The sequence below is a fragment of the Prunus dulcis genome, chromosome 1 (assembly GCF_902201215.1).
Source record: "Prunus dulcis chromosome 1, ALMONDv2, whole genome shotgun sequence".
Lineage (NCBI taxonomy): Eukaryota > Viridiplantae > Streptophyta > Magnoliopsida > Rosales > Rosaceae > Prunus > Prunus dulcis.
The window spans coordinates 28876087-28901273 of NC_047650.1; the positions used below are offsets into that span (position 1 = coordinate 28876087).

The 25187-nt window shown below is 37.9% G+C and overlaps 3 protein-coding genes across 6 annotated transcripts; 1 reads left to right on the forward strand and 2 right to left on the reverse strand.

Moving 5' to 3' along the window:
- Nucleotides 1-1047: 1047 nt before the first annotated feature.
- On the reverse strand, nt 1048-5209 carry LOC117616084 (transcription initiation factor TFIID subunit 15). Of its 2 annotated transcripts, none has more exons than XM_034345291.1 (8): nt 4991-5209; nt 4355-4522; nt 3858-4213; nt 3549-3743; nt 2727-2810; nt 2036-2117; nt 1824-1950; nt 1048-1542 (listed from the first exon to the last, which is right to left on the reverse strand). In XM_034345291.1, the coding sequence occupies exons 2-8, from the start codon at nt 4472-4474 to the stop codon at nt 1304-1306; spliced, it is 1203 nt and encodes a 400-aa protein (XP_034201182.1). In that variant the 5' UTR covers nt 4475-4522; nt 4991-5209; the 3' UTR covers nt 1048-1303. The 2 variants fall into 2 exon arrangements, with proteins under 2 accessions (XP_034201182.1, XP_034201181.1); XM_034345290.1 differs by having other exon boundaries at nt 4986-5209.
- Nucleotides 5210-7044: 1835 nt separating this feature from the next.
- Nucleotides 7045-15656, reverse strand: LOC117616104 (pre-mRNA-processing protein 40C). Of its 3 annotated transcripts, none has more exons than XM_034345316.1 (16): nt 15382-15655; nt 14242-14546; nt 14010-14153; nt 13078-13726; nt 12803-12939; nt 11860-11897; nt 11644-11722; nt 11061-11516; nt 10474-10557; nt 9873-10013; nt 9667-9773; nt 9169-9292; nt 8696-8839; nt 7995-8141; nt 7709-7831; nt 7045-7575 (listed from the first exon to the last, which is right to left on the reverse strand). In XM_034345316.1, the coding sequence occupies exons 2-16, from the start codon at nt 14536-14538 to the stop codon at nt 7258-7260; spliced, it is 2988 nt and encodes a 995-aa protein (XP_034201207.1). In that variant the 5' UTR covers nt 14539-14546; nt 15382-15655; the 3' UTR covers nt 7045-7257. The 3 variants fall into 3 exon arrangements, with proteins under 3 accessions (XP_034201207.1, XP_034201206.1, XP_034201208.1); XM_034345315.1 differs by having other exon boundaries at nt 12803-12966; XM_034345317.1 differs by lacking the exon at nt 8696-8839 and having other exon boundaries at nt 12803-12966; nt 15382-15656.
- A 3857-nt stretch (nt 15657-19513) lies between these two features.
- Nucleotides 19514-24978, forward strand: LOC117616105 (tricalbin-3). The gene is made up of 9 exons (XM_034345318.1): nt 19514-20862; nt 21244-21485; nt 22075-22093; nt 22662-22867; nt 23135-23244; nt 23324-23422; nt 23754-24201; nt 24319-24444; nt 24561-24978. Exons 1-8 carry the CDS (start codon nt 20024-20026, stop codon nt 24405-24407), a joined length of 2052 nt encoding a protein of 683 aa, XP_034201209.1. The 5' UTR covers nt 19514-20023; the 3' UTR covers nt 24408-24444; nt 24561-24978.
- The last annotated feature ends 209 nt before the right edge of the window (nt 24979-25187 follow it).

Consider the following 25187-nt stretch of genomic DNA (forward strand, 5'->3'; position numbering starts at 1 on the left):
AGTTTTCTCTAGGGCTGGCAATGGGTCGTGTCGTGTCGTGTCGGAATAATAAACGTGTCAAGAATGCTCAACCCGAACCCAACCCATTTAATAAACGTGTCGTGTCGGGTTCGGGTCGTCTTTTATCGTGCGGGTTTCGAGTCGTGTAACGGGTTCATAAATAATAACATGCATGTTACAAAACCCACAACCGAAAAAATTTAAATTAAAAAAAACAGAGAGAGTAGAGAAAATATAAGGAAAAGAAAGAAAAAAAAAAGATAGAGAGATGAGAGAAGAGAGAAGGAAAAGAAAGAAAGAAAAATAGAGAGAGAGAGAGAGAGAGAGAGAGAGAGAGGAGAGAAGATTGAAGGAAAGAAAGAGAAAAGAAAGATGAGAGAAAACTAAAGAGAAAGAAAAGAAAGAAGAAAAAAAAAAAGGAGAGAAGAGGAAAGGAAAAGAGAGAAGAAAAAAAAAAGGGAGAAAGAAGAAAGAACGAAAAAAAAAAGAAAAAAAAAAAAGAAGAGGAGAAGAGAGACCGAAAAGAAAGGAAAACACAAAAGAAAAAGAAACATTATAAATATCAAAATGTATACTATAAAATCACAAAATTGTTTGTAGCATGGTGGATAAGGTGTTTGAGAGAAATGAAGATGGTAGGAGTTCGAAACCCCTTGTGTGTGTTTTGAAATCTCCATTTGTCTTTATTTTTTAGTGGGTTAGCGGGTTGTACACGGGTTGACACGACCCGTTTAATAAACGGGTTAGATAGGTATTATAGCGGGTTAGCGGGTTGACCCGAAACCCACCCGTTTATTAAACGGGTCAGAACGGGTTGACCCGAAATTGACCTGTTTTTTTATCGTGCGGGTTGAACCCGCTAATTTCTCGTGCGGGTTTCGAGTCGTGTATCGGGTCGTATCCGAAATTGCCACCCTTAGTTTTCTCACATACACTGCCAATGTGTCATGAAATGACTATTTTCCACTGAGCTAGACCCCATTAACCCATATCCATCCTTTGTTAAAACTTAAAAAATAGGGTTTCGAAACAAAAAACACGCAACCATGCAATTTCGAAAATAACCCATTCAATTGTGACAAGTTGATATTCATAACTTAAAAGGAAAATGTTGAAAGCAAAATTTGAATAGTGCCAATGTACGGAAAACAAATTTTACATGCAGGCGCAGATCACAGTTCGAATAAAGTGGAGGAGACCCATATTCCATCCGACTAGCTTCAAATGCCAAGTAAAACAAAGTTCAACACGAATGCAGTCCGACCTACTTGCATAAGAGAACCAAAACTCTATCCCATAACCTTCAGTAACGGTGCCTGTTCCGGTCTCGATCCCTGTCCCTGTCCCTGTCCCGCCCATAATCTTTGTCCCGATCATAATCATAATCTCGAGGTCTATCTCTCCCCCTATCCCTTTCCCTTTCTCTGCTTCTACTGCGACGCCTATCCCTGTCATCTCTTTCTCTGTTCTTGCTGCTCGGTCTATCGTCGCGTTCCCTTCCTCTCTCTCTATTTCTCTCCCTGCCATCTCTGTCAATTACACCTGCCATATCATTATTGTGAACAAAGTCAATCACTTATTTGACTAAAACAGAATGGCAACAACCATTCGGGTAAAGTTCCTAAAATAAGCTTCAGGCTGAACAGAGATTTTTTAGTGCTATGATTTTATGAAATGGAAAAAGGGACAATCATGTCGGAGAATGGGTTAATTAACTCCTAGGTATATAACCTCAATAATTAGGGATTTTAAATCTAAAATATTAAATCAATTACAACATACTTAAACATTATGGATAACCATGCCAAAAAATGCACAAGTACCTATTTCCTCCACCTCCCATCCAGCACGTCCAGCACCTGGAAGAGCTCGTCCAGTTTCAGTTTGTTGTGTTTTAGCGCGAAATTTTTTCTTAAGGTTGCCAAACTCATCATACATCTCGCCATCATCCTGAGAATGGCACAAAATTTCTGCTAAACCAGAACAAAAAATATATGAAACTTGAACAAATGCTATCTATGTAACTAAATCTTACTTCTTCTGCCTCCCGCCGACGTCGCTTGATTTCCTCTAATTCCTCTTCATCAAGTTCTTTGTAACCCCCACCCCGCCCCCCTCTGTCAAATAAATGTAACGCAAAGCAGTATAATCTCTAGAAATGTCACAAAAGAATGCTAAAGTAAAGTACAGACCAAAAATTATTTCTAATAGAAGTAGAGGTAACCTAAGAAAACAGGAAAAAACAGCATATTGTCTTCTTGCTTAACCACCACCAATGTGTATCTAATTCTGCAGCTGGAGGGAAATATGATAGTTTGAGAAAATAGTTTGAGAAAAAAGAGTGGCAGGGGGAAGAACGTGGATCCCTATAGCATGTAAAACAGGAACAGGTACTTCGTGGACCAATTAACTTTGTTTACAAGGAGAAGACAACATGATTAATATTCTTCACATATACAGGTTATTATTCAAATAATTATGTATATTTTTTCCGTTTAATATTGTGGGTGTGAGGGGAAGGGAAGCGTTGACACATTTAGGTAAGAACATAGGTACATAACAACCATAACAGGAGAAGACTGTGCATAGGTATGTTTATGTTATATTAGTATCACATCGTCTCCAACACAATAGATTCCTATTCTGTATCACATCGTCTCCAACACAATAGATTCCTATTCTTCATTGGCAACTGATAATATATTAAAGTAATAATCATGTAATACCTTACACCACCTTCATTGTGACCAGGTCTATTTGTGTTGCATATGTTGCATTTTGTACGCTTTGCCCAGTTGATGTTGCCACACCTGAAACCAAAAAAGCAGACGGAAAGTGTGAACAATAATGCACTCAGCTCAGCTCATGACACAATATAAATAACATCGTTGTCCAACATCAAATAAAAAATGCATAGATACTGCTATCTAGTTTTCAAGCACAAAGAATTAGCTTACGAGATGAATGCAATATGCAAACTTCTATATATCTGAATATCAACAATTGAGTAGGCCAGTACAGCATCAATCATATAGCCTCACTGAACTTAGCCTTCAAGTATGAAACCTAATGCAACATGAAGTATTTACAACTCACAATGTCAAGGTGTCTGTGTGATAAAAACCAATTAACTAAGGTTGATGCAGGATGGCACCTAACTCCCAAAACTTCGCAATATGATAAAAGATACGTTAAGATGTAAAGAAACTCAAAATCACAAGAAGATAAAATAAAAAACCCTTAAAATATAACGAGGAAACCATGCTTCCAAAATATGGAGATGCTGAAAATCCTTCACTATCTTATATAGGAAAAACTTCTGAGATTGTGGTCACCTAATTTATTAATTAAGTTCACATGACTTTCACCTATTGTAAAACCAGCAGAGCCAAATTTTTTAAAAAAAATTCAGAGCTGCTCATGAACTAAATTATTAAATAATTTCCCACCATTCCACTTCATTGGACTGGAACTTAACAACAACAACAGTAACAAGAGTCTACGAGATAGAAAAGGCCTTGAGAGCGGGAGGGAGAATGCCGTCTTACATTGGACAAGGCCAATCATTTGGACCAAAGAGTCCACCTGTAGGAGCACCAACAGGACCACCACGGCCCCCAGAGTCAAGTCCACGACCCCTGCCACGACCACCACCTCCTGCGCCACCACCGGAAGCACCAGTAGGTCGAGCACTTCCGCAGCGATTGCACACACCGCGAAATGCAAAATTCACGTTGGAACAGCTGCTAGAAAAATATGGCATGAGAAGCCATTTACTGAGTAAATATTACATTTAAGAAATACAAATGCTCAAAAAAGTGCAAGAAAGAGCTGCTCACCAATCTCACATCACAGACCTTGTATTCGGACATGTCCAGTCTCCCTCTTGTTGCCATGCTTTCCCAGGAGCATCACCCCGACCTCTACCGCCGCCAACACCTCCATTTGTATCCTGAGCAATTTCCTCGAGTCCATCATACTCACCACCAACAATTGGATCGCCCACAGGATTATGAATCTGATCATCTTTGCTTTTTGACTCTGCTATAAAAACCCCAATGGCATTACCATGGAAATCCTTGTCGTTAAACCATTCAACGGCTGCTGATGCAGCATGTGGATCTTCATATGTTACAGTAGCATCTCCCTTAGGTTCGTTTGTCAGTTTGTCTCGGTATAGCCAAATTTTTGGTCGGCCTGTTCGCTTGTCTTTCTAAATAGTAGAAGGCAAGAATGAAAAAGAGTAAGCAAGAAAAAACATATGAGAATTCCATATGCACAAAGAAACTTATGTTGAAGATCAGTTAAAGAGTAGCAAGTGCAACTTCTGACAATACCCGATCAAACTCCCTACCTTTAACAACCCAATGGTGCCAAAATATTCAGCCAACATATTTTCATCAGTCCCCTCAGGCAAGTTGCAAACATAGACAGACCCATTTGAAGGAGCTCCTTTTCCTGGATAGGTTGCCATATAGCTCCACTTTCATGAAACTGGGCTAAGTGAAAACCAACTCCAATCCTTCACAAAGACATACTTAAAGTAAGACATTTTTTTTCTAGTAGTATTGAAATATGCAAATATTAAACGTATTAGATAGAAAGGCATTTATTTTGCAAAGGATTGAACGTGGCAGAGCAAACCAAGGAACGACAATGTATTTAAGTGTAGTTCATAAACAAGCCAATGATGATAAAATACATCGGGTTAAAAACTACTGCAAAGTTGGGATGGTTTTTACCAAATTACTGAACCATTCGAAACCATTGAGGAATATAGCATTACTCAAGCAAATAAGAAATATGAGGCTCCTAAGTCTTACACCATCTGAACAATGTTACCACGAAACGAGCAGAAAACCAGCAAAGAAAAATTAAGACTTCCATGGATTTGGCATCGTCATACAATGTCAGATGTCCCAATATCAGGACTTCCGAATTTCAAATTCCTTTTCTTTTAGCTGATTGTGAGGACCAAATCTTACCTTACCTGAGTTTCCTTTCAACCTAACGGCGGTCGCAAGCCTCAAGCCTCTCAAATGTGCAAGCCCTAACCCTAATTGTGCGATTCCGCTGTCTTTATCTGCGAACCCCTAATTATAATCGCGAACGATTGAAGAAGATAACTATGTTAGTGCAGGATCAGAAGGGAGAGAGACTGGAAGCCCTAATTCTAAACTTGGGTTCCAGCTTCAGCCACTAGCTCCAATTATCGGTTTATTGTAAATTTTTGTATTACCCTAATATTTCACTTTGTATTTGATCAACAACAAAAAAATAAAAAATAAAAAATAAAAAATAAAAAATTCTTTTTTGTAAATTTTTTTATTACCCTAATATTTCACATTAAATCTTTTTTGTTACCCTTTTTCGCTGTTTTTTTTTCCCCCAAAACTTCGCCGGGATAAAAGGCTATGTTGCATGGACACTCCACTAAGCCCAAGTGTCAAAGTATAGGACACCCGTGTCCAACAATCAACATCGTGTCCACAGTAAATAAATTTTCTGGACACGGGTCACTATATATGGATATTGTGAAATTGGAGAATGAATATCAATATTTTATTTTTTAATATATATATATAAGTATTATTATAAATTATTATTTTTTAATTGTCGTGTCCCCATGTCCAAATTTTTTGAGATTTTTCTTTTCCTCGTGTCCCCATATCCGTGCCCATGCAACATTGGGGGTCTACTCGATAAGAAATTTGCCGGATAGGTTTATCCCGACAAATTTCGCCAGGATAGGTCTTTCCTGGAATAGGTATATCTTGAAAAATATTCTTCGGGATAGGCATTCGATGGGATAGATATAACCATACCAATTTTTGTCGTGATAACTCTATCGAGTCAAACTTTCACTGAAATAGGCCTGTCATGACAAAACTTCGCTAGGATATGTCTATCTAGACAAAAATTTGCTGGGATAGGTTTACCCAAATTCACCGGAGGTCTACCCATCAATCATTTAACGGGATAGATATAACCCCACAAATATTTGTTGGGATAGGTCTCTTCTAACAAAATTTCGTCGGGATAGATGTACCCGACAATACTTCACTGGGATAGGTCTATCCTACAATACTTCACATGGATGGGTCTATCCAACAAAATTTCATAGGGATAGGTCTAGCCTGACAAAATTTTCATTGTAAAAAATTTGTCGGAATAGGTCTATCGTGACCAAACATTCGCCGGTATAGGTCTCGCTATCTAAACCTTCCCTCCCTTACCGCAACTGAAGATCTTCTACTTTTACTTATGTCTCTCTCTTTAATTTCTTCGTATAACTAAACACCTCCTCATCACTGAAATTGCAAAGCATTTGAATTTGATACAAGACTTTTGCAAAGTTTGGTTTAGTTTTTTCAATAAAAAAGATTCTAAAATACTCTAAGAACATTAGAGAAATGATATATTTTTTGGTCATTAAATCACTTGTTGTGGCATGAGTCGTGACTAACAAAATATCTTCCTTTACTTTCTTTAAAAAATAAGAAAAATAATGTCAATTGGGTCTAGCGCAATGAAAAAGAGCCTTAATTTGTAGACCAGAAGTCTCAGGTTCGAATTTCCACAACACCATAATTGTGTGTGTGAGAGAAATCCCTTTAATTTAGACTATCATTTGTATTTAAAAAAGAAGTAGAAGTACATAGTGGTGGGGCTAATTCCTAATCAGAATCCGTTGGAGGCAGAGGTATTGCCAAAACAAAGACATTTAATGGACATGCCAGAAACTGGTATTTGGGTAACAAAGGTTACTAGTGCAAAGAGAAAAGCAATGAATTTCATTTTTGAAATGAAGGTCGTGAGGGGTTTAGCCTATAAGCTAGTTTGTCCTTTTGTAAAAGCATATGAATTTTAAAGTCATGCGCTGCACCAAAACAGTATAATATGTGCATGCATTTCAATGGTAAGCAAGCATTCGCTACAACAAATTATTTCCGAGGGACAGGATAGCTGGACAAATTACGTCTTTGAATAAAATTTGTAGGCTAGGGATGCTGGGACATTTCTTTTTCTTCTTTAGCAGTACAATTACTTGGAAAGCTCAGCTTAAATAGTAAAACTTGTAACATTACAAATAATACGCTAGTAAAATCAGCTTAATCACTTCAAATAATATTATACAACTATAATACAGCAGCGTCGGTTTGTGTCTGTATCCTCTCCTACTCAAGTCAAAATTATGAAAATCAGGACTTGGGCAAAACAAATTGAAAGCCTAGTCTCTAAATTCTAACCAAAACATCATCTTCGGTCATGGGTACCCCTAGATCCAAAGGGAACTCTTCCACTGTCGACAGAGCTTCTACTTTTAGCATCTGTCTTCCTGTCTTCCTTGTGATCAAGTGCTGACTTTTGCTTCCGTAGCATTTCTTCGGAAAATCGTCGCCACAACACTTCCCTCTCTTTTCTTGCCATCTTATTGTATCTAGGATCTGGCTTTAGAAGACGTTTTGCTGTGGACCACGAATTTAGAACGGTTTTTCCATCTTCGGTCTCCTGGGACGCTGCTTCTGCAGTCAAGACTTCAGCCAACAGAGCTCTGAACTCATGCGCACATCGCTGGAAAAGCCAAACGATTAAGTAGGATTACAAAGGGTGCATTCTTTTACCGGAATAATTTACAAGCAACAAAGACAATTCTTAACTATGGAAACAAAATTCAAATGGATCCAAGCACTAGATTATATATTACCTCATTTAGCCTCTTTATGTGTTCCCGGAAGAGCTTTTCCATGTCAGATGGTTCTAAGTCAGGGTTGGCTGCACGCCTTTGTGGATCCTTCTCCAATTTAGGTTTAGATCCTGTCCAAGATGCCTGAGTACATGATAAACAAAACGTATAATGATTTATTAATACACTATACACCACATTCATACCATACTAGATATGCATCAATACATCTCAGATGCATGGTTTTAGAAAATGAAGCCCAGGACAAAGTCCCTAAAACATAAAACCAAGTTACCAAAGAAAATACCTGAGGATCTTTAATTGTTTCCACAAGTAAAGCTTGAAAAGTAGCAACTGCCTCCTTCCTGCGAACTTTCAGTCGCACCCTCTCCGTTTCTTGTTCTTCTCTTTCCTTCCTCTTCCTCAATTCTCGCTCCCTTTCCCTCAGTTTCTCCTGAAAGCCAGTGCAGGGAAGACAAAATCTTAACAATTTTCCTTTTTAGAGGCAACAAACTAATAATATATAGGTTCTGCTTTCTTTTTTTTCAGGTCCTATAAGTTCTTTGTCAAATGTTTTGAAGAACTAATTCTGAAATCCCCACCAACACACCACCTGAAGTGATAAATAACAAAATAGCCAAACAAAAAAGCAGAGGCATATTGGTTAATAAATCAATCATTCCATATTTACCACCTAAAATTTCCCACTTCTTTTAATAAAGGTTTTCTCATACGTAAGGTTCACTTATGTTATCATTATTGGTTAATCTTCAGAAGTTTAGCAAATTAACAAAGACTAATTATTAAAATATATAGTTATATACACAGATATATGTTCAGTACAAGTATTTGATTCCAATCATGCAAACCTTTTGAGCCTATGAAAGTCCAGTTTTATGTATCAACCGCGCGTGTGTGTGTGTGTGTGTGTGTGTGTATCTGAGAGACAGACAGACAGACAGAGAAAAGGTGGAGAGAGTTCCTAACAAATGTAGACAGAGTCTTTACTTGCTCATCCCGCTTAGCTTTTGCCTCTCGTTCTGCTTCCTCCTCCACAGCTTTTAGATCAGATATATACTGATTGAATAATATTTCCCTATCCTCATGCCTAACAGATTTGTATCTTGGGTCATTCCGCAGACTATCTTTCACCTACAGCAAGTCCCCAACAGAAATGATTCTACACGAGAAAAATTAATGCAAGGTTCATATAATATTTCTAGCACACTTAGTATCTCATATTTGTTTACTTGGTGCAGAACCTACATTCAAAAGTTTTTTAATATATAATTTATTGACCCCATTATTTAGATTTCATAAAATGTGGCAGATCCTTGTGTCATTCTAAAATATCTTAATGATCTAAAACAACAATAAGACTTGCTTCAAAATGAAGCAGCCCAAATTCCTCTTTGGCACAAAAGACACCCAGAAGCACACTCTTCTGCACATAAAATAAACCACAACCTGAATGTACCTACCCTGGACCAACGAGTACTAACAGTAATATCTCCTTTTTCTTGAAGCATGGACTTAAAACTAGTTGCAGCAGCAGCACGCACTGCTTGAGCCTTTTCTTCAGCAGCCCTCTTCAATGGAAGGACCCTGCAAGTACAATAAAAATCATACATGACCATTCTGATATAAATTTATCATAGAAGCAAAATTAGATATACCGTGTGAATCCAAAGAGATATATAGACTAAAAGATACACCCATGAAATATGGGAATCTAGTCACTAACTTACTACTTTAGGTGGATATATATTCTAGTTGCTTTCATTGAAGGCAGATGATTATTAATTATCAGGATTTTGTATTCCTTCAGTGGACATCTTGTCCTCTGTGTTGTACAATTCCATTTGATTAGGAATAAGAAGTCTACTTTCCTATTGAAAAATAAATGAATAAAAGACTAACTTCACAGCTTTATATGCACAACACCAAGGATTACGTGTAGTCTTCTTATTAGGTGATACCTTTCATTCAACAAATGCTCACGATCCTTTCGATCTAAAGCCTCAAAGCGTGGATCATTGGCCCATTTCTTTCTGAAACTTTGGTAATCGGTTTTATGATCAATATCCTGAAAATTTTAAAAGATTCCATAAGCAATCTCCAATCCCCACAGTTCAGCTAAAACGATAGACACAAGCAAGATTCAAACTAAGGCAATCTACAAGACCTCTGATGCTTCATCCAATAGCTGCTTAAATCCCTCTATTGCAGCCTTCTGAGCTGCTCTTTTTTCCTTTCTTTCTTCCTCTGCACGTGTTTTAACATAGTGCTCAAACAAAGACCTCCTAGCTGAATGACTTGGAATGGCCTGCAACAGTAGAGACCTTTAACAATAAGAAAACTATAACCACAAATTTCTTAGTGTAGCAAGACAGAGAAAAACAGTAGATAACACTGCAGATAAAAGGAAAATTCCACAACTACGACAGTTTGTGCCCTGGAGGTCAGACCTCCTGCCTTGAAAGAGCCTGCCTACTGTACTCACAACAATTCATGCAAATATTACCCTTCCCAAACAGTGCATATATTGACTTCCCAAAAAAGTTAACTTCTCTCAGGACTGAAAACAATTTTAGTATTAGTTGTTAGCATGCATCCTAAGCCAATTGATGACACTAGAACTGACCCAAGAACTGGCAGAAACAAATTCACCCTTCCAAAAATTAGTAGATACATGAATCCAACAAACTTGTTTCAAGCAGTTCGAGTTGTAGGTTAGCCCCCTAATTCCCGAACAATGAAATTCCTAATATTTAGACTCATCAAACCTTAAATCGTGGATCAAACACTATCTTTGGCAGTTCCTTCTCCCACTTCGAGAATGGTGCCACTCCTCGTTCCTTAAGCATCTCCTGCATATATAATTTCCAGATGATTACCATTTCTCATCAGCCACATCTAAAGTTGCATCAACTCAAGTAAAATCAACTAAAGCCTTCAACTCAATCAGGAATGGTTGTATTTCAAGTTGCATCAAAGAGAAAAGAGTCCAAAGAAGCAAACCACACTTTCTATATACAGAAGGTCCAAGTTGAAAACTTCAAGAATGATCACCAGCACGGCATATTCCAAAGTCAATTTACTCAAAACCATATATAATAAACAAAAAAGAAAATATTTAAAACTTAATCCCACTATAAGAGTACAATTTGTATCTCTGTAGTAAAAAAAAAGTGAATATCATCAATTTTTATGTCATCAGAATACGAAGTTGTAAAATAGTTATCATATTTTGTTGAATAACAATTACCATGACCTATTTATAAAAGAAGAAGAAAGATTCCAAATTGAAGTGAAAAGCTTCAAGGTTCATATTTACTTCTGGTTTAATAAAAAGCCAGAAGTGACAAGATACCTTGAATTGGGTAATACACTCCTCCTTTGTTGGCCCACTGTCTGCATCCTCTGAATCTGATGAGGAATCAGACAAGTTGCCATCCCCATTGATGTCTTTTAGCTTATCTTTACTATTATCGCTTTGCTGGCCCTTAGGTGTACTCTCAACTCCTCTTGAGCCATTTGATTCTGATGGTGCTGGAACTGGTGAGGAAGTAACAGGAGCTCCAGAATCCTGCAACTTCTTCTTAATCAGATCAAGTGCAGATGATGTTCCCTGCACAGCTGACGGTTTAAAAGCCATGGCTTCACGACCACCTGTGTTAATGGCTGGAGCAGTCAAACTAATCGGAGCAGATCCTTTTTCAGTCATTACATTGTTATTTGGGATTGATACTGGATGTTCTTTTGGTACATCAGCATCCTGCTTCTTTCTCAATTCTATCACTTCATTCGGGATCTGCCAGCTGCTTACCTGATTGTAGAAAAAGCAAGAAAGATGGAGTAAGGTTAATTATGTGTCACGTGACTAGTAACACCTACTTATATGACAGAGTTTCTGAGTACCCAAAGGTTTTAAAAGGCAAGCATACGACCCATACCTTGGTTTTGCCATTATGGTAAAACTTTTTCCCGTCACTTGTTGTGACCAATACCCAATCAGTTCCAGATAAATTTACCCTAAACAAATAAAACCAAAACAAGGATAAATAAATAAATAAAACTTATGCTGCTTCTAGATTGTAAAGACATTCTGAAACAACGACGAGAGGGTAGGGAAAAAAGGGACAAGCCTGAAAGGATAAAGTAGAACTTACGTCGAAACTGGAGTTGGCTGCATAGAGACCTTATCGGGCTGCACAAAACAGCAGTTCAAAATTAGTCAGACATAACACCAACCCAATTGGCAAGGCTAAAGTTACTCGTGATGCCTAGAAAAAGGAAACAAGCATTTACTTATAAGTTATAACCAGATCTAGGGGCACTGAAGTTTAGATTCTAATAATTCTCTATCCTTATCTTATAAATCCCTATAAGAATGAGATTTTTTATAATAAAAAAAAGAGTTGTAGAATGGAATTCTCATTGTCATAGCATTCAAAGCAATGCCATCTCTGATCCAATTAAGACTAATAGGATGCAATTTTTCTATAAGTAATAAAAGGACAGCAAAACTACCACAGGGTCTGCAATAGGAAACACTGCAAGAACAAAAGCAAATTCAGAAACAAAAGTTCTTTTTACTTTTTTGTCTGAACAGACGAAAAGCTTAAAGATTATCCTGAAAGATCCATATCATCCGAAAGCACTTGCAGTTTTCCATAATAATGCACAAGGAACCTCATTCCACATCGCACTAAACTGATATATACTAGCATACCAACATATCAACAAACAACCTAGACACAAGTCATAAATTACGCATGAGAAGAGTAGGGACCAAAGCTCCATACCTACAGGGATATGAAGAAGAATATGGTCCACTTTCTCACCACTTATATTGGAATGTGGACATAACAAGGTGTTCTGGTTAAAATAAAAATACTATTTAATAGGAGGAACATAATAAATTCAAGGCCGCAGAATGAAATGATGCAGCAGCAACAAAATCCGCCTCAAAAGATTTTCAATCTGCATCTCAAATACAGTAATCTTGCAACAGCATTTGGTGGTCAATCCAAGATAAGGCATCTTGCAAACTGAAATTTCACAAAAAGTTTATATCATTTGAACCTAAAAATTAATCGTAATTGCACATACCTCCTCCTTAAATCCAGGGGGCTTATCATAAGTTGATTCGCCGGTCAAAGCATTATAATAGTATACAACTCCTGTCTCTGTCTTGTGGGCAGTCCAGGCATCCAATTGTTCATTAACAGGAGCTCTATTCTCGTTGCCTGCATCATGGAATTGTTTCCTGTTATCTGTGCAACGCCAATACCCAATGTTGAATTGTTTAGAGGGGAGAAGAGAGAGAGAGAGAGAGAGAGAGAGAGAGAGAGAACTAATACATCAGTATGAAAGTCAAATCATACCGATACCAGGATGAGGTAATTCTATCTGTATCCCTGAAGACCCTGCCAGTTGATGACCAGAAGCAGCAGAAGGCGAAGAAATTGCTGCAGTATTTCCCACAGGGGTGACACCGGGAGGCTGAGAATCGGGTAAAGGAACAGAAGGGAGAGGCATAACATGTGCAGGCAAAGGAAAGGGGCCAGGAAAAGCAGCAGGATACGGCAAAAACGGTGGCCTAGGAAAGCCTCCTATCTGTGGGGACTGCAACCAGACTCCCTGAGGAGGAGCACCCATAGAAGATAAAGATAGGTAAGGAGCGCCTACTTGTGGCTGAACAGCTGATGACGCGACAGGAGCTATTTGCATGCTAGGTCTAAGGGCTACAGAAGAAGAATCAATGGGTGCAGACGGGGCAGTCGGATTAAAGGATATTTGCACAGGGTGTGCTATTCCTGGGGGGCCAGGGGTCCCAGGAGTTCCAGGCATTCCAGAAGTCAAATTAAAAGATGGGGCAGTGGGAACCCATGAAGTTGTTGTGCCCATATTTGGAGCTGATGATAGATTCATTGTGGAACTTGAAGAAGTAGGAGCAGGCAACGAACCAGAATGAGAGCTAGTTGATGACAATGAGACATTACCAGTTTCTTGTGCAACAGCAGGTGGGATATTCTGCAATAAACAAAAAAATTAGAACAATTAATTCTTTGGATAATTTTTCAAGTTTTCATTCCACTGGACCACGAGCAACATGCATACACCAAGAATATAAAAAATTCATTGACAGATCAGAGCTCTCTTTTGCTTTTAGGAAAGGATAATAAGAACTTAGTATAATGTCAAAACAATAAACAGTCACTTGATACACCTTCCTACAGCATGCCCTCTGGTCTCCATTGCAGCAATACTAGTTACTCAATATAATCTCATATGCATTCAAAGAAATAGCCCTCACCATGCCAGATTGAAACTGCTGGTTATTTGGGAAAGAAAATCCAGATTTTGGAATGTTGTATGAAAAAGAGGGACTGGCAGAAGAAGACAAGCCAGGAACTGGGGGCTGAACCCTTGGAGATGCAGGCGGATTTGACTGAATTGCCTAAATTAGAGAAAACATCAAATTAGAGCCACAAATCATAACTACATCCATATAAAATGCAAGACAGCATTAATAAATTGGTACTGACAGAACCAGGTGATGACGGCTGAGAGGCTCCAAAACTGATGTTTGCATTGGGAGGCACACCGTAAGAGAATGAAGGTGCGGGAACCGCGAAGCTGGGTGCATTGGAGAATTTAGCCTGCAAAGGTTCTTGTATTGAATCAGTTGTAGAACCACCTGAGCTATTAGAGGTATGTGGGCCTACACTTGAAGCGAGTGAAGCTGAAGTTTGTGTTGAAGCACCACCAGCAGGTGAAACAGATACAGGGGATTGAGACACGGATGGCTTCACTTCCTGCGGTAACCAAGCTGGCGATGCCATTATTTGAACTGCATATAATAAGTCAACAAGATAAGAATACAAATTATCCGAACTATAAGCATACACTTCATTTAACAAACCAAATCATATGCTTCTTGGGGTAACAAAAAGCATGTCTGTGCCATTACCAACGTCACTACATTACAATCAAATTAAAAAAATTCATAAGAATCCTTTTAAGTCAAGCAGGTTTCAAGCCTTGGCAATGCTAACCCTGACAGGGGGAGCATTGCTCTGAAATGAAACAGCACTATTGGTGCCCTTTCCAAAGAGGCCTAAACCTTTTGAAATGAACCATAGTAAGCACATTAATTTAGTGTTTTTTTAACCTAGGTCCCTATTTTCATTATTGTATGGCTAAACTAGGTGATAATATATAACACATATGCATAATGTGTGTCTGAATAAACCCCGCCAAGACTTCAAAAGAACTTCTCAGACCTTTATCACTCAGTGATCAGCTTCAATGCTAGCTACCTATTGAATAACTCAACAGGGTTGGTACTTGGTACTAAAATAACTTTTCATCTTCAACGGTAAAAGGAAGCTAAAATAGATTATACCAAAAAATAAATAACAAAAAACCGAAATAGAAGATGCTAAGTAACAGCGAAGCACGAATAGCAGAGACAAAGCTAAAACCCTAGTGCATAGGGCTCCATTCTATTTGGAAGATGCTGTTTCTTCATACAATTGGCAATTCATTGCCAAACATAAGAATCTAGCTGGAGAGACGCAATAGAAATCAAGGAAGCGAAAGCGTAAGCACTATCCTCTAATTTCCTAAGAAACTATTTTCCCTGGAAACAAAAAGAGAGCAGGGAGAGTTGTTTATGAACGAACCAGAAAGTGAAGGCAGAAGCGGTGCGTCGTACGATAGAGACTAGAGAGCAGAAATGAGTAATTTATCAGAATAAATATCAAAGAGAAGAGAAGAGTGGACGAGGTAGGTCTCTCGTCCGCAGCCGACGGTGAAAGTTAGCGTTCGCGTCAGTGTATCTTCGCCTGCCGTCGTTTTGACCCCGCTGAGGCCGAAGCGAGAGTACGGAGGTGAATGGAATTCAGTTACAAATATTTTGAAAAAAAAAATGAAAAAAAAAAAGGTTTAAGAGCAAACAACAGGTAGATGGTAGAAATTAGAATTGAAAGGCGAACGGGGTTGGAATTTAGGGCTGCAACGTGTGCGGACTCAACCCGACTCGATCCGAACCTAGTGTTGTTTGGGTGGGGTAGGGTTAAAGGGTTTACAGGAATTTTTTTTTTTTTTTTTTAGTGAGATGGTTTACAGGACATTGACCCGAGCTCAATCTACTCATAGCCCAACCCATTAAAATGAAAAATAGTTTGGTTTGATCTAATTTGACCGATATGAAAACTTCATAAACGAAACCAGACCGTTTGTAAACGAAATATTGATGTGGACCTTTAATATAATTGGATCATTAGTTTGTAACTTTGATGGACTATTGAATAATGTTAGGACATTGGATATTTATAAATTATAATGGCATGTGCATTGTTAGTTTTTATGTGCTTTGTATTTATAATATTACTTTTTATACAAATAATATTATACTTTATTTAAATAATGGGGAGTAGAATTCAAATTCGAGTGCAAAATAAGGAGTACATCAATTCTAGCCAATTTAACTAAATCCACATATATACAATTTTATAATATTGTTATATTGATGATTTTGGCGTCATAAGTGTTTGGGCCTAAAATTGGCACGCCAAGAAAGATTCAAAAAGACAAAGGCCCATAACATAGTTACTCGCCCAGCCCAAGAAAAGCCAAGCATGGAAGCCGTCATTAAGACTTCAAATATCAGCCCACAATTTTTTGTTGGGCTCGAACCCAAGAGATTAAAAACACACCCACGTGACTACCTCAGCTTTGAAAAGTCAGCATTTTCAACTGGAATTTTTTATATGGGAAGAGACGACTCTAAAACACTGCCAACAGAAAATCAAAAGCCCATCTATATTCAGAGATTTTGCTCCAAAGCAAATACACCATCTTCCAAGGAATTCACGGGTCACGCTCTCTCAGTTAGAACGAGAAACAGGGAATTGTTCAGGAAGTACAGAAAGAAAACCAAACCGCCATAAAAAGCCCACACATACGGTAGCGTTGGTTGAAACAAAAAAACTGCCGCCCAGGAAACCAGGGAAAGTACTGCTTTAGGAGGTGACTGCTGTAAACCTATCTGCCATTGATTGATAAAATCTTTTCTACTTTACGTTTTAGGAGATCTTTTTGCCGCCCATTATTAAAATTAAAAACACCTCCAGGAAGGTCTCTTATAAAAACAAAAGTAGGCAAAAAAGAAGAGGACACTCAATTGATCAATAAAAAAAAAACAACAAGAAAAATAGCCAAAAGCTCAATTGAATTCCAAAAGAAACCAGCTTTAGATCAGAATTCCAAAGTTCAGACTTAGAAAATAAGTCTTCTAAAACGAGATCTCTGGTTACAAATTTGGTTCAGCAAAAACCAAGACAAGCAGAGTTTGAGTTTTCACATACGTGGAGACCTCAGCAAACTCAGGAAGAGTCCTGCTCAAGCAGAACAACGCTCGTAGTGCAATCCCTAGTTCGTCAAGCCCTCGAGAACAGCCACTTCTGCCCCTTCAAAACTAAAGGAACCGCAGTTCTGCCCACTCAAAGGCCTCACGAAGCGTGAAGAAAACATAAAGCTCTGCCAAAATCGAACTTTGGTATCGATTCACAGGTCAGCCTGGCATCTGAAGTCACGAAGCAGTACGGACCGACACAAGCGCGTCCAGTCCAGCCCAAACTGGAACCTCCCACCCAAGCAGAAATGAAGTTCCGGCCATCTCTTAACCTTCCTAGAGTCGACATGCATATTTATTGCCTTGTAAAAGGCAGTTCTGCCTAAAACAGTCCAACTTCTATCAAATATTTCTGGTCAGAATGGCCGTTTGATACTGAGATAAATTGTGAAAGTCCTTACCAGTCTAAGGCAAGAAAAGAACTTACTTGGGAGATATTCCTCACCCAAATTCACAATCGTTTGTTTTAGAGGTCAGTAACTTGGGGCGCAAGTCATCTGTTCTAAAAGAAGTATGCTAGAATTTACATTGCTAGCAGTGGCACGCTCGCACACCAAAGAAAGCTGACTTGTCGACCAACACATGGTCTCCAAGCCAGTGAGGAACTTCGCCCTTCCATCACTGGAGTAAACGCGAAAACGGGTGAACAATAAGATAATAAGATATTAAATATTTGATGTGCTTTTGTTTCAGTAAAATTGTTTTGTTTCATTTCACATAATTATAGATTTGAAAAGTGTGTAATGTAAGTTATGAAAGCTGAAACACTAAACATTATAAAAGTTTGGCTTTGTATTGTAATTGCGCTAAATGATTATATATATATATATATATATATTTAAAGTACTAAAATGAGTCATAGACCACCAAACCACATGAACCTTACTAAAACCAAACAAAATACAGTCTACATGTAGTAGGGTTCTTCCCTAAATTTATCTAACTAAAACCAAACAAACTACATCGCTTAATGGTTAATTGATTTGCCCATAGTTTAGTGGTGAAAATTCAAACCAAACCAAACCACCCCACTCATATATTGAACCGTTTCTCTTTTAGCTCTCTCTATTATTTGTTTTTTATTCTATAAGAACATCGGACAAATTAGATTATTTTTTTGATGTTATTTTTTTGTTTTTTTATATTTTTTTATACAGACAATATTGGAGGAAGGAGGAATTGAACCTAGAACCTTGAGCGCATGGATAATTATTTTTAATCATTTAAGCTACAAACTCCAAGCTTATTATTGAAAATCGGTTTAAAAAACCAAGCTGAAGTTCGACTTGGGCAGGTTGAAAGGTCCATCTCAACTCCAAAATTCACAGGGTTGAAAATTGAAATTCACAGGGCTCGATCAAGAGAGATTGGACCTGGTATTTAAAACAAAAATTATATATATTGAGGGGAGTGCTAGCAACCTTCTTTCTAACCTTCTCTTTTGGACATTATCCATTCTTTTCATGACAAGTATCACTTTCCTTACACTAGAAACAATGTCATTAATGCATCATACAAACTACTTTTTGTTTTCCAAGTTTACCCTTATTAAATGTATTAATTTTTTTTAAATAACAAGCTTTTTTTTTTTATAACTTTCTTAACACCTTGTTAAAAATTAAATAAGAAAATAAAAACTGAAGTTTTTTTTTAATTTTAATTTTTCCAAAGAGAACGCGTGTTTTGTTAAAAACAAAATAAATATGATAACAATGTCATGAAAAAAAAGTTTATTTTTATTTTTTAAAAATATGACGTTTTTCTTATGTTTTTTTATTATTTATTTTTTAACAATGTGCTAAAGAAGCTATAACAAAATTTGAATAAATTGAAGGAAATATAAAAGCCAATACATTTTAAAATGGTAAACTTGGAAAACAAAAACTAAATTGTGTGATGCATTAATGACATTGTTTTAAGTGTAAGAAAAATGACACTTGTCATAAAGAGAAGGGAGAAGGTCAAAAAGAGAAGGTTAGAGAGAAGGTTGCTAGCATTCCTCATATACTAATTGAATTAGATATAAGATCACTTTGTAATGTTAAAAACCGAACTAAACTAATCTGACCTATATTTTGCCTTCCATATTTTAGGATGATTTTCTTAAAGATATTTCTTGTTGAAAGGAGTAATAACAAATTAAACTCATACATATCACACGAATATTAAAACTCAAATCCTAAACTTTTTTGGGGGAACAATTGCTCCGAAGGTGGGCAATTTTTATTTTTGAATCAAGAAGGTGGACTTCCGTCCAAAAATAAAAGATGTGGACTTGTCAAGTCAATAAGGAAGCAAAAAGAGACCCACCGCGTCGGCTCCGTCCGCGTGCGATTTCCCACAAAAGAAACACATGAAAATAAGAAAAATAAAAAAGTAGAAGGAAAAGAAGTATATTATCCACGTCTTCCACATTTTGAGGCCTTGAATGTGCACAGAGAATCCAAGTGCGTGTGTGTTCCAATTCCAGTCCATGGCTCAATTTTAACACGCAAGCCCACGCACACTAGTCTCTTCTCTACGTTCCTTAAAAACGTACGCTGTGTCTCTTGTTTTCTCCAACTCCATCCTCCCTCCCAATCTCTCTCTGTTTCTCTCCTGCACCTGTTTCTGCTCATCCCCTTGCCTTGCCCCGCCTCCGTAGTCTCTGACTTTTCATGGATATTTCAGCTTCTTCCCAATTCACTTCAGGTTACCAACAACACCCTAAACTCTCGAGGCTACGTTTCTGCTAGACAGCTTTCACCATAATTTATCAATTTTTGTGTTCTTTTTTTGTCTTTGTTGCAAAGCAAATTGTTATAGTGGTATTTGTGTTTCTCGTTGGTGCTGGAATTCATGTTAACCAATGCAATTTCTTACATCTATATCACAATTAGGGGCTCTGAGTTTATCTCTACCACTAATTAATGATTTTACAATCAATTTCTGCGAGCTTCGGTTTCTCGCAGCCATTTCCTCAGCAGCAAAACTGCCCATGTGGGAATTTCGTCAACCCAAGAAAACCGCAGAATATCTTTTCGCTTCCTTCCTCTAAACGAAGAAGAAAGCAGCTAATTGTTACCAAATTTTCGCGTAGAAGTGCAAGAAGAAAATGGGGTTTCAGTGCTTGTGCGATTTCACCTGATGGCCCTGGGCCCAGTATGAATGTAGAGCTTGCAAAGTCAGCCAGACGGAGTGCCAAAATCTTGGTGCTAAAGCGTTTATCCAGTGAATTGGATGCCGATGAATTTTCCGAAGATTCACCACAAATTCAAATGGGCACCAATTTCACCAACTTCCAAGAAGACCCGTTTGTAGATAAACTTAGAACTCAGCTAGGAGTCATACACCCCATTCCCTCGCCCCCGATAAACCGAAACATTGCGGGGTTGTTTGTGTTCTTCTTCTTTGTAGGCGTTGTGTTTGATAAATTGTGGACTTCAAGGAAGAAAAGCAAGTCGGGAAGTGAGAATGGTCGGCGTGAGGCGTGGCCGCAAGTGCCCACGAGCTTTTCATTGTTTCTGGAGAAGGATTTGCAGAGGAAAGAGTCGGTGGAATGGGTGAACATGGTTTTGGGGAAGCTGTGGAAGGTTTATAGAGCTGGGCTTGAGAATTGGCTCATTGGGTTGCTTCAGCCGGTCATTGATGATTTGAAGAAGCCCGACTATGTTGAGAGAGTTGAAATCAAGCAGTTTTCTTTGGGGGATGAGCCATTGTCTGTTAGGAATGTTGAGCGGAGGACGTCCCGTCGTGTCAATGATCTCCAGTGAGTTAACGTTTCCAATTCAATCGTGCATGTCGTTTGTTTGATTTGGTTGCTTATTGTCTGTACTTTTTTTTTTTTTTTTTTCTGTTTATGCAATATCTTCTATACGTAATTTGACATTGGATGTTATAATTGATCTTCTATTTGCAAACTCTCCGTCGAGATAATTGATCTGCATAAAAATATTTCGTTCTGTCAACTCTAAAAAAAATGGGTCTCGTGAGAGCAAAAGAGATTGCCAATAGGATAGATCATTATGAAAATGTTTTGCATTTTTTTATCAAAATACTTGGGTGATCTGGGAGCTCATTTGTGATAATAACTTTCTATTCTAACTCAATATTCCCTTGAACTGATGCTATATTCCTTTATTTCATTTAGGTACCAAATAGGCCTGCGTTATACTGGTGGTGCTCGTATGCTGTTAATGCTCACACTAAAATTTAGCATTATTCCCATTTTCGTGCCAGTTGGTGTTCGAGATTTTGATATTGATGGAGAACTTTGGGTCAAATTGCGACTAATACCGACAGAGCCTTGGGTGGGAGCTGTTTCTTGGGCTTTTGTTTCACTTCCCAAGATCAAATTTGAATTGTCACCCTTCCGCTTGTTCAATTTGATGGGTATGTCATATTTTCAAGACCATGTTTCTGTTTTCTAACATACTATAGCATATGTTTGGTAGGAAGGATAGAGACTGGGTAATAAAGGTAAGGGAAGGGAGGGATACTGTGATCCTTTGTGCTATTTGGTTGAGGGAGAAGTGGAGGAAGGAGACATCACATAAATTTATGATCTTGCCAAACAACATGAATTAATGAAGAAACAACGAAATAGTATTGGTCAAACCATGGGGTTTCTGTTGCTTTTTTGAAAGTAATCACGACATGAAAGAAAATAAAAAGACAACCCATGCTTATGAGAATAGTTCTGATGAACTTGCTGCAAAACATCAAAAGATGTAAAGAAACTCAAATGTACTAATCATACCGTCAACAAGCTAAACACTTTGAAGATTGTTTTTGATGATGATAATGGCTAGTACAGCAAAAATGATAGAAAAGGCTCCTAACAATAATCCCACTTTGAAGATTGTTATATTTAATGTTAATTGCATATTTCTACTACTGATGGCTAAATCATTTTATGTTGAAGATACTGATAATTTTTTCCTTCTCTCTGCTTTTCTTTGCATGTATTGGGCAAATTCAGCCATTCCCGTTCTTTCAATGTAAGTGAATTTCATCACCCTTGGCTAGCCATTATATATAGTTCTCTCTCTCTCTCTCTCTCTCTCTCTCTCTCTCTCTCTCTGGCGATGCTAGACTGAAGAAAGTAGTTAATTGTAATTACCGAACCTTCTATTAATTGAACCTTATCACTTTTTATGAATGAGACCACAGGTCTTTTTCAGCAGCCACTATTTGATTCATATGCCCCTTCTCATGGGAATTTCCTTGAACGTTCAGAGGCAAAATAAATGTTACTTTTCAGACTTCGATGAAGAAAAAAATACGTAGGGGCGTGTTCCCACCAGAATTATGAGATAAAATAAACAATAAATATTCTTTTCATGCATCAGGTTGGCTAGACAATTAAACAAAAATGCTTGGTGGTATATGGTGACTGCATTAGCATTATTTATTTTTCTTCAGGCCGCATAACCTAACATTTTGACATAACCTTTTCTTATCTAACATCGTGGGTTTTCTTTGGAGATGTGTTATCCTTAACATTTGGGTTGGTATGTTGTTTCTTTCTGTCACCTTGTGACTTGAATCCCTGATTGGATTTGGCAGGTTTTTGACAAAACTTCTCACTGAGGATTTACCTAGATTATTCGTACGCCCAAAAAAGATCGTCTTAGATTTCCAGAAAGTAAAAGCAGTTGGCCCAGTAGGAGACGATTTCAAGTCAGGGGACATACAAGAAGGAAACAAGGATTTTGTTGGAGAATTATCAGTGACCCTTGTAGATGCTCGGAAGCTTTCCTATGTTTTCTATGGTAATGACTGTCTTCTAATGTAGTCCTCCAGCACAAGAGAATCAATTGTGCTATGGATTAGTGAAGTTTCATCTGCTTTGAATTCCTAATCTAATTACTATTTTGACGCACAGCAATGCTGACTTTTAAGCTGCCATTGGTTTGTGCAAAAATGAATTTCATAATCGCCTTGGCTGGAATCTTTTAATTCTTCTAAGTGTTAGCTTCTCCCCATATACTTTTTTTTTTTCTGAAGCCCCATAACCTTTTTTTAATCTATTTTTTCAGGCAAAACAGATCCCTATGTTACTCTAAGCCTGGGAGATCAAATTATACGCAGTAAAAAGAACAGTCAAACTACTGTTATTGGACCTCCTGGGGAGCCGATTTGGAATCAGGTGAACCTTCTTCTAATATTGCTTCAAATTTTTGTTTTAAAAATCGTATATGTGCTCATGTGTTTGCATCTGCTGGCAGGATTTTCATATGCTTGTAGCAAACCCTAAAAAACAAAAGTTATGCATCCAAGTCAAGGATTCTCTTGGATTCACGGACTTAACTATTGGTACAGGAGAGGTAAAAGATCTAATCTTTACAAATATTGAATTTGTTTTCGTGATTAGCATGGATACATAGCATACGTCATTAAAACATACAGCAATTACGAGGCTGGGGAAAAGGGTTGTGAACTTGTGATGGTCGAGAGGTAGCGCATTCGATCAAGAATGAGATATGGCTATATTCATTGAATATTCTTCTAATTTTTCTTTGCCCTATGTACCTGATAGCCCATGATATAGCAGCTAATGACTGAATTTACTGCCTTCACAGGCAAATTGGCCCATTAACTTGTTTCAATTTTCTCTATTTAAATAGCTTCTTAAGACAGTGTCTCATATTTAAATAGGTTGATCTGGGATCTCTCCAAGACACTGTACCAACAGACAGGATTGTGGTACTGCAAGGAGGTTGGGGCCTGTTTAAGAAAGGGTCTTCTGGTGAAATACTACTTCGATTGACGTATAAAGCATATGTGGAGGATGAAGAGGATGACAGAACTGAGGTGGATTCCGTGGATACCGACGCTTCAGATTCAGATGACGAGTTGTCTGAATCTGATGAGTCAAAGGATACAACAGAGTCTGCAAATGAAACAGATAAAGAGTCCTTTATGGATGTTCTAGCAGCTTTAATTGTGAGTGAAGAGTTTCAAGGGATAGTGGCATCCGAAACAGGAAACGGCAAAATTTTAGATGATATCTCAATTACAGGATCAAAAATCTCAAGATTGCAGCGTGGACCTGATGCCGAATCTGCGCCTTCAAATTCCAGTAATGTTTCTGAAGGTTCTCAAGGTATTTAATTTTTATGTGACCTCTTACATCAATATGTAAATTTTGCAATTTACTGTTGATTCTGGTTGGCGTTGTCTCCTGATCCACCAAAACGAAAAAAAAACTTGTGAAATGCAGGAGTAGCTTTATTTTGGCTTGCTGTAGTTGCTGGCATATCGGTGCTAATTGCTACGAACATTGGTGGCTCAAGCCTTTTCAATCCTTGAGACTGCAGCAAAGGAGCTTGAGCTCGCTTTGAATCAAGTAATACTTGAAAACTCTCTTCACTGCTTGCTTCGCAATTATTCCTTCAAATTTATAGCTTATTATTTTTGTCCTTGAGTTTGGATTTCTCAAAAAACTACCCTCATCCATGGCAGTGTGTGCGCGCGCGCAATGCTTTCTGGTAACTCAAAGGTGGACGACGGAATTATTCAGCATATATTGTAAATTTGTGATTATTGCAGAGGAAATATTCTATTGGCGGCATTTTTTGCATTTTTTTCCCTGAGCCGTAGATAGGCCCATAGCAAGTGTGATTACCCTGTCCTTTTTCTTTATTAGTATACCAGTCTTTTAAACTTTTTTTTTTTTCTCTCTCTCTCTCTCTCTCTTCTTAACCAGGTAGGTAGCTCCTCCTAGACCAAGTGACAACTTTTCTCATTTTCTTTGGGACTCTGAAAAACAACCAACCACTAAACTATTTGTTCTGCATTCGTAACTCATTGGTGCTAGAAATGTACAAGGGCCTAGCTCAAAGATTAAATAATGGAAATGGATCCGCATTTTACGCCTAAAGTTTGCGTTTTGGAATTTTTTTTGTTCTAAGGGAGCCGGAGCTCAGTAACAAAACTACATAAACAAACACCCCACTCAAATCTTTGAGTAGATAATGTCCAAACCCTTCAGGCACACCTTTTCAAAATCAACTCTCCCATATTTGAAGCATCTTCTGGTAGCTAGTCACCAAACTGTAGTATGTATGCTCTTCTTCCAACTCAGAAGAA

Excerpts from the sequence above, each read along its gene's own strand:
- LOC117616105 (XM_034345318.1), top strand. The coding sequence starts at position 20,024 with ATGATTTTACAATCAATTTCTGCGAGCTTCGGTTTCTCGCAGCCATTT. Across the intron at positions 23,423-23,753 it reads TAACTATTGGTACAGGAGAG|GTTGATCTGGGATCTCTCCA; the intron begins GTAAAAGATCTA and ends ATATTTAAATAG. Across the intron at positions 24,202-24,318 it reads TGTTTCTGAAGGTTCTCAAG|GAGTAGCTTTATTTTGGCTT; the intron begins GTATTTAATTTT and ends TGTGAAATGCAG.
- LOC117616104 (XM_034345315.1), bottom strand. The coding sequence starts at position 14,538 with ATGGCATCGCCAGCTTGGTTACCGCAGGAAGTGAAGCCATCCGTGTCT. Across the intron at positions 14,154-14,241 it reads AGCCGTCATCACCTGGTTCT|GCAATTCAGTCAAATCCGCC; the intron begins GTCAGTACCAAT and ends TCTCTAATTTAG. Across the intron at positions 11,723-11,859 it reads CAGCCAACTCCAGTTTCGAC|GGTAAATTTATCTGGAACTG; the intron begins GTAAGTTCTACT and ends TTATTTGTTTAG.
- LOC117616084 (XM_034345291.1), bottom strand. The coding sequence starts at position 4,474 with ATGGCAACCTATCCAGGAAAAGGAGCTCCTTCAAATGGGTCTGTCTAT. Across the intron at positions 4,214-4,354 it reads GCACCATTGGGTTGTTAAAG|AAAGACAAGCGAACAGGCCG; the intron begins GTAGGGAGTTTG and ends TCTACTATTTAG. Across the intron at positions 2,118-2,726 it reads CACAATGAAGGTGGTGTAAG|AGGGGGGCGGGGTGGGGGTT; the intron begins GTATTACATGAT and ends TTTATTTGACAG.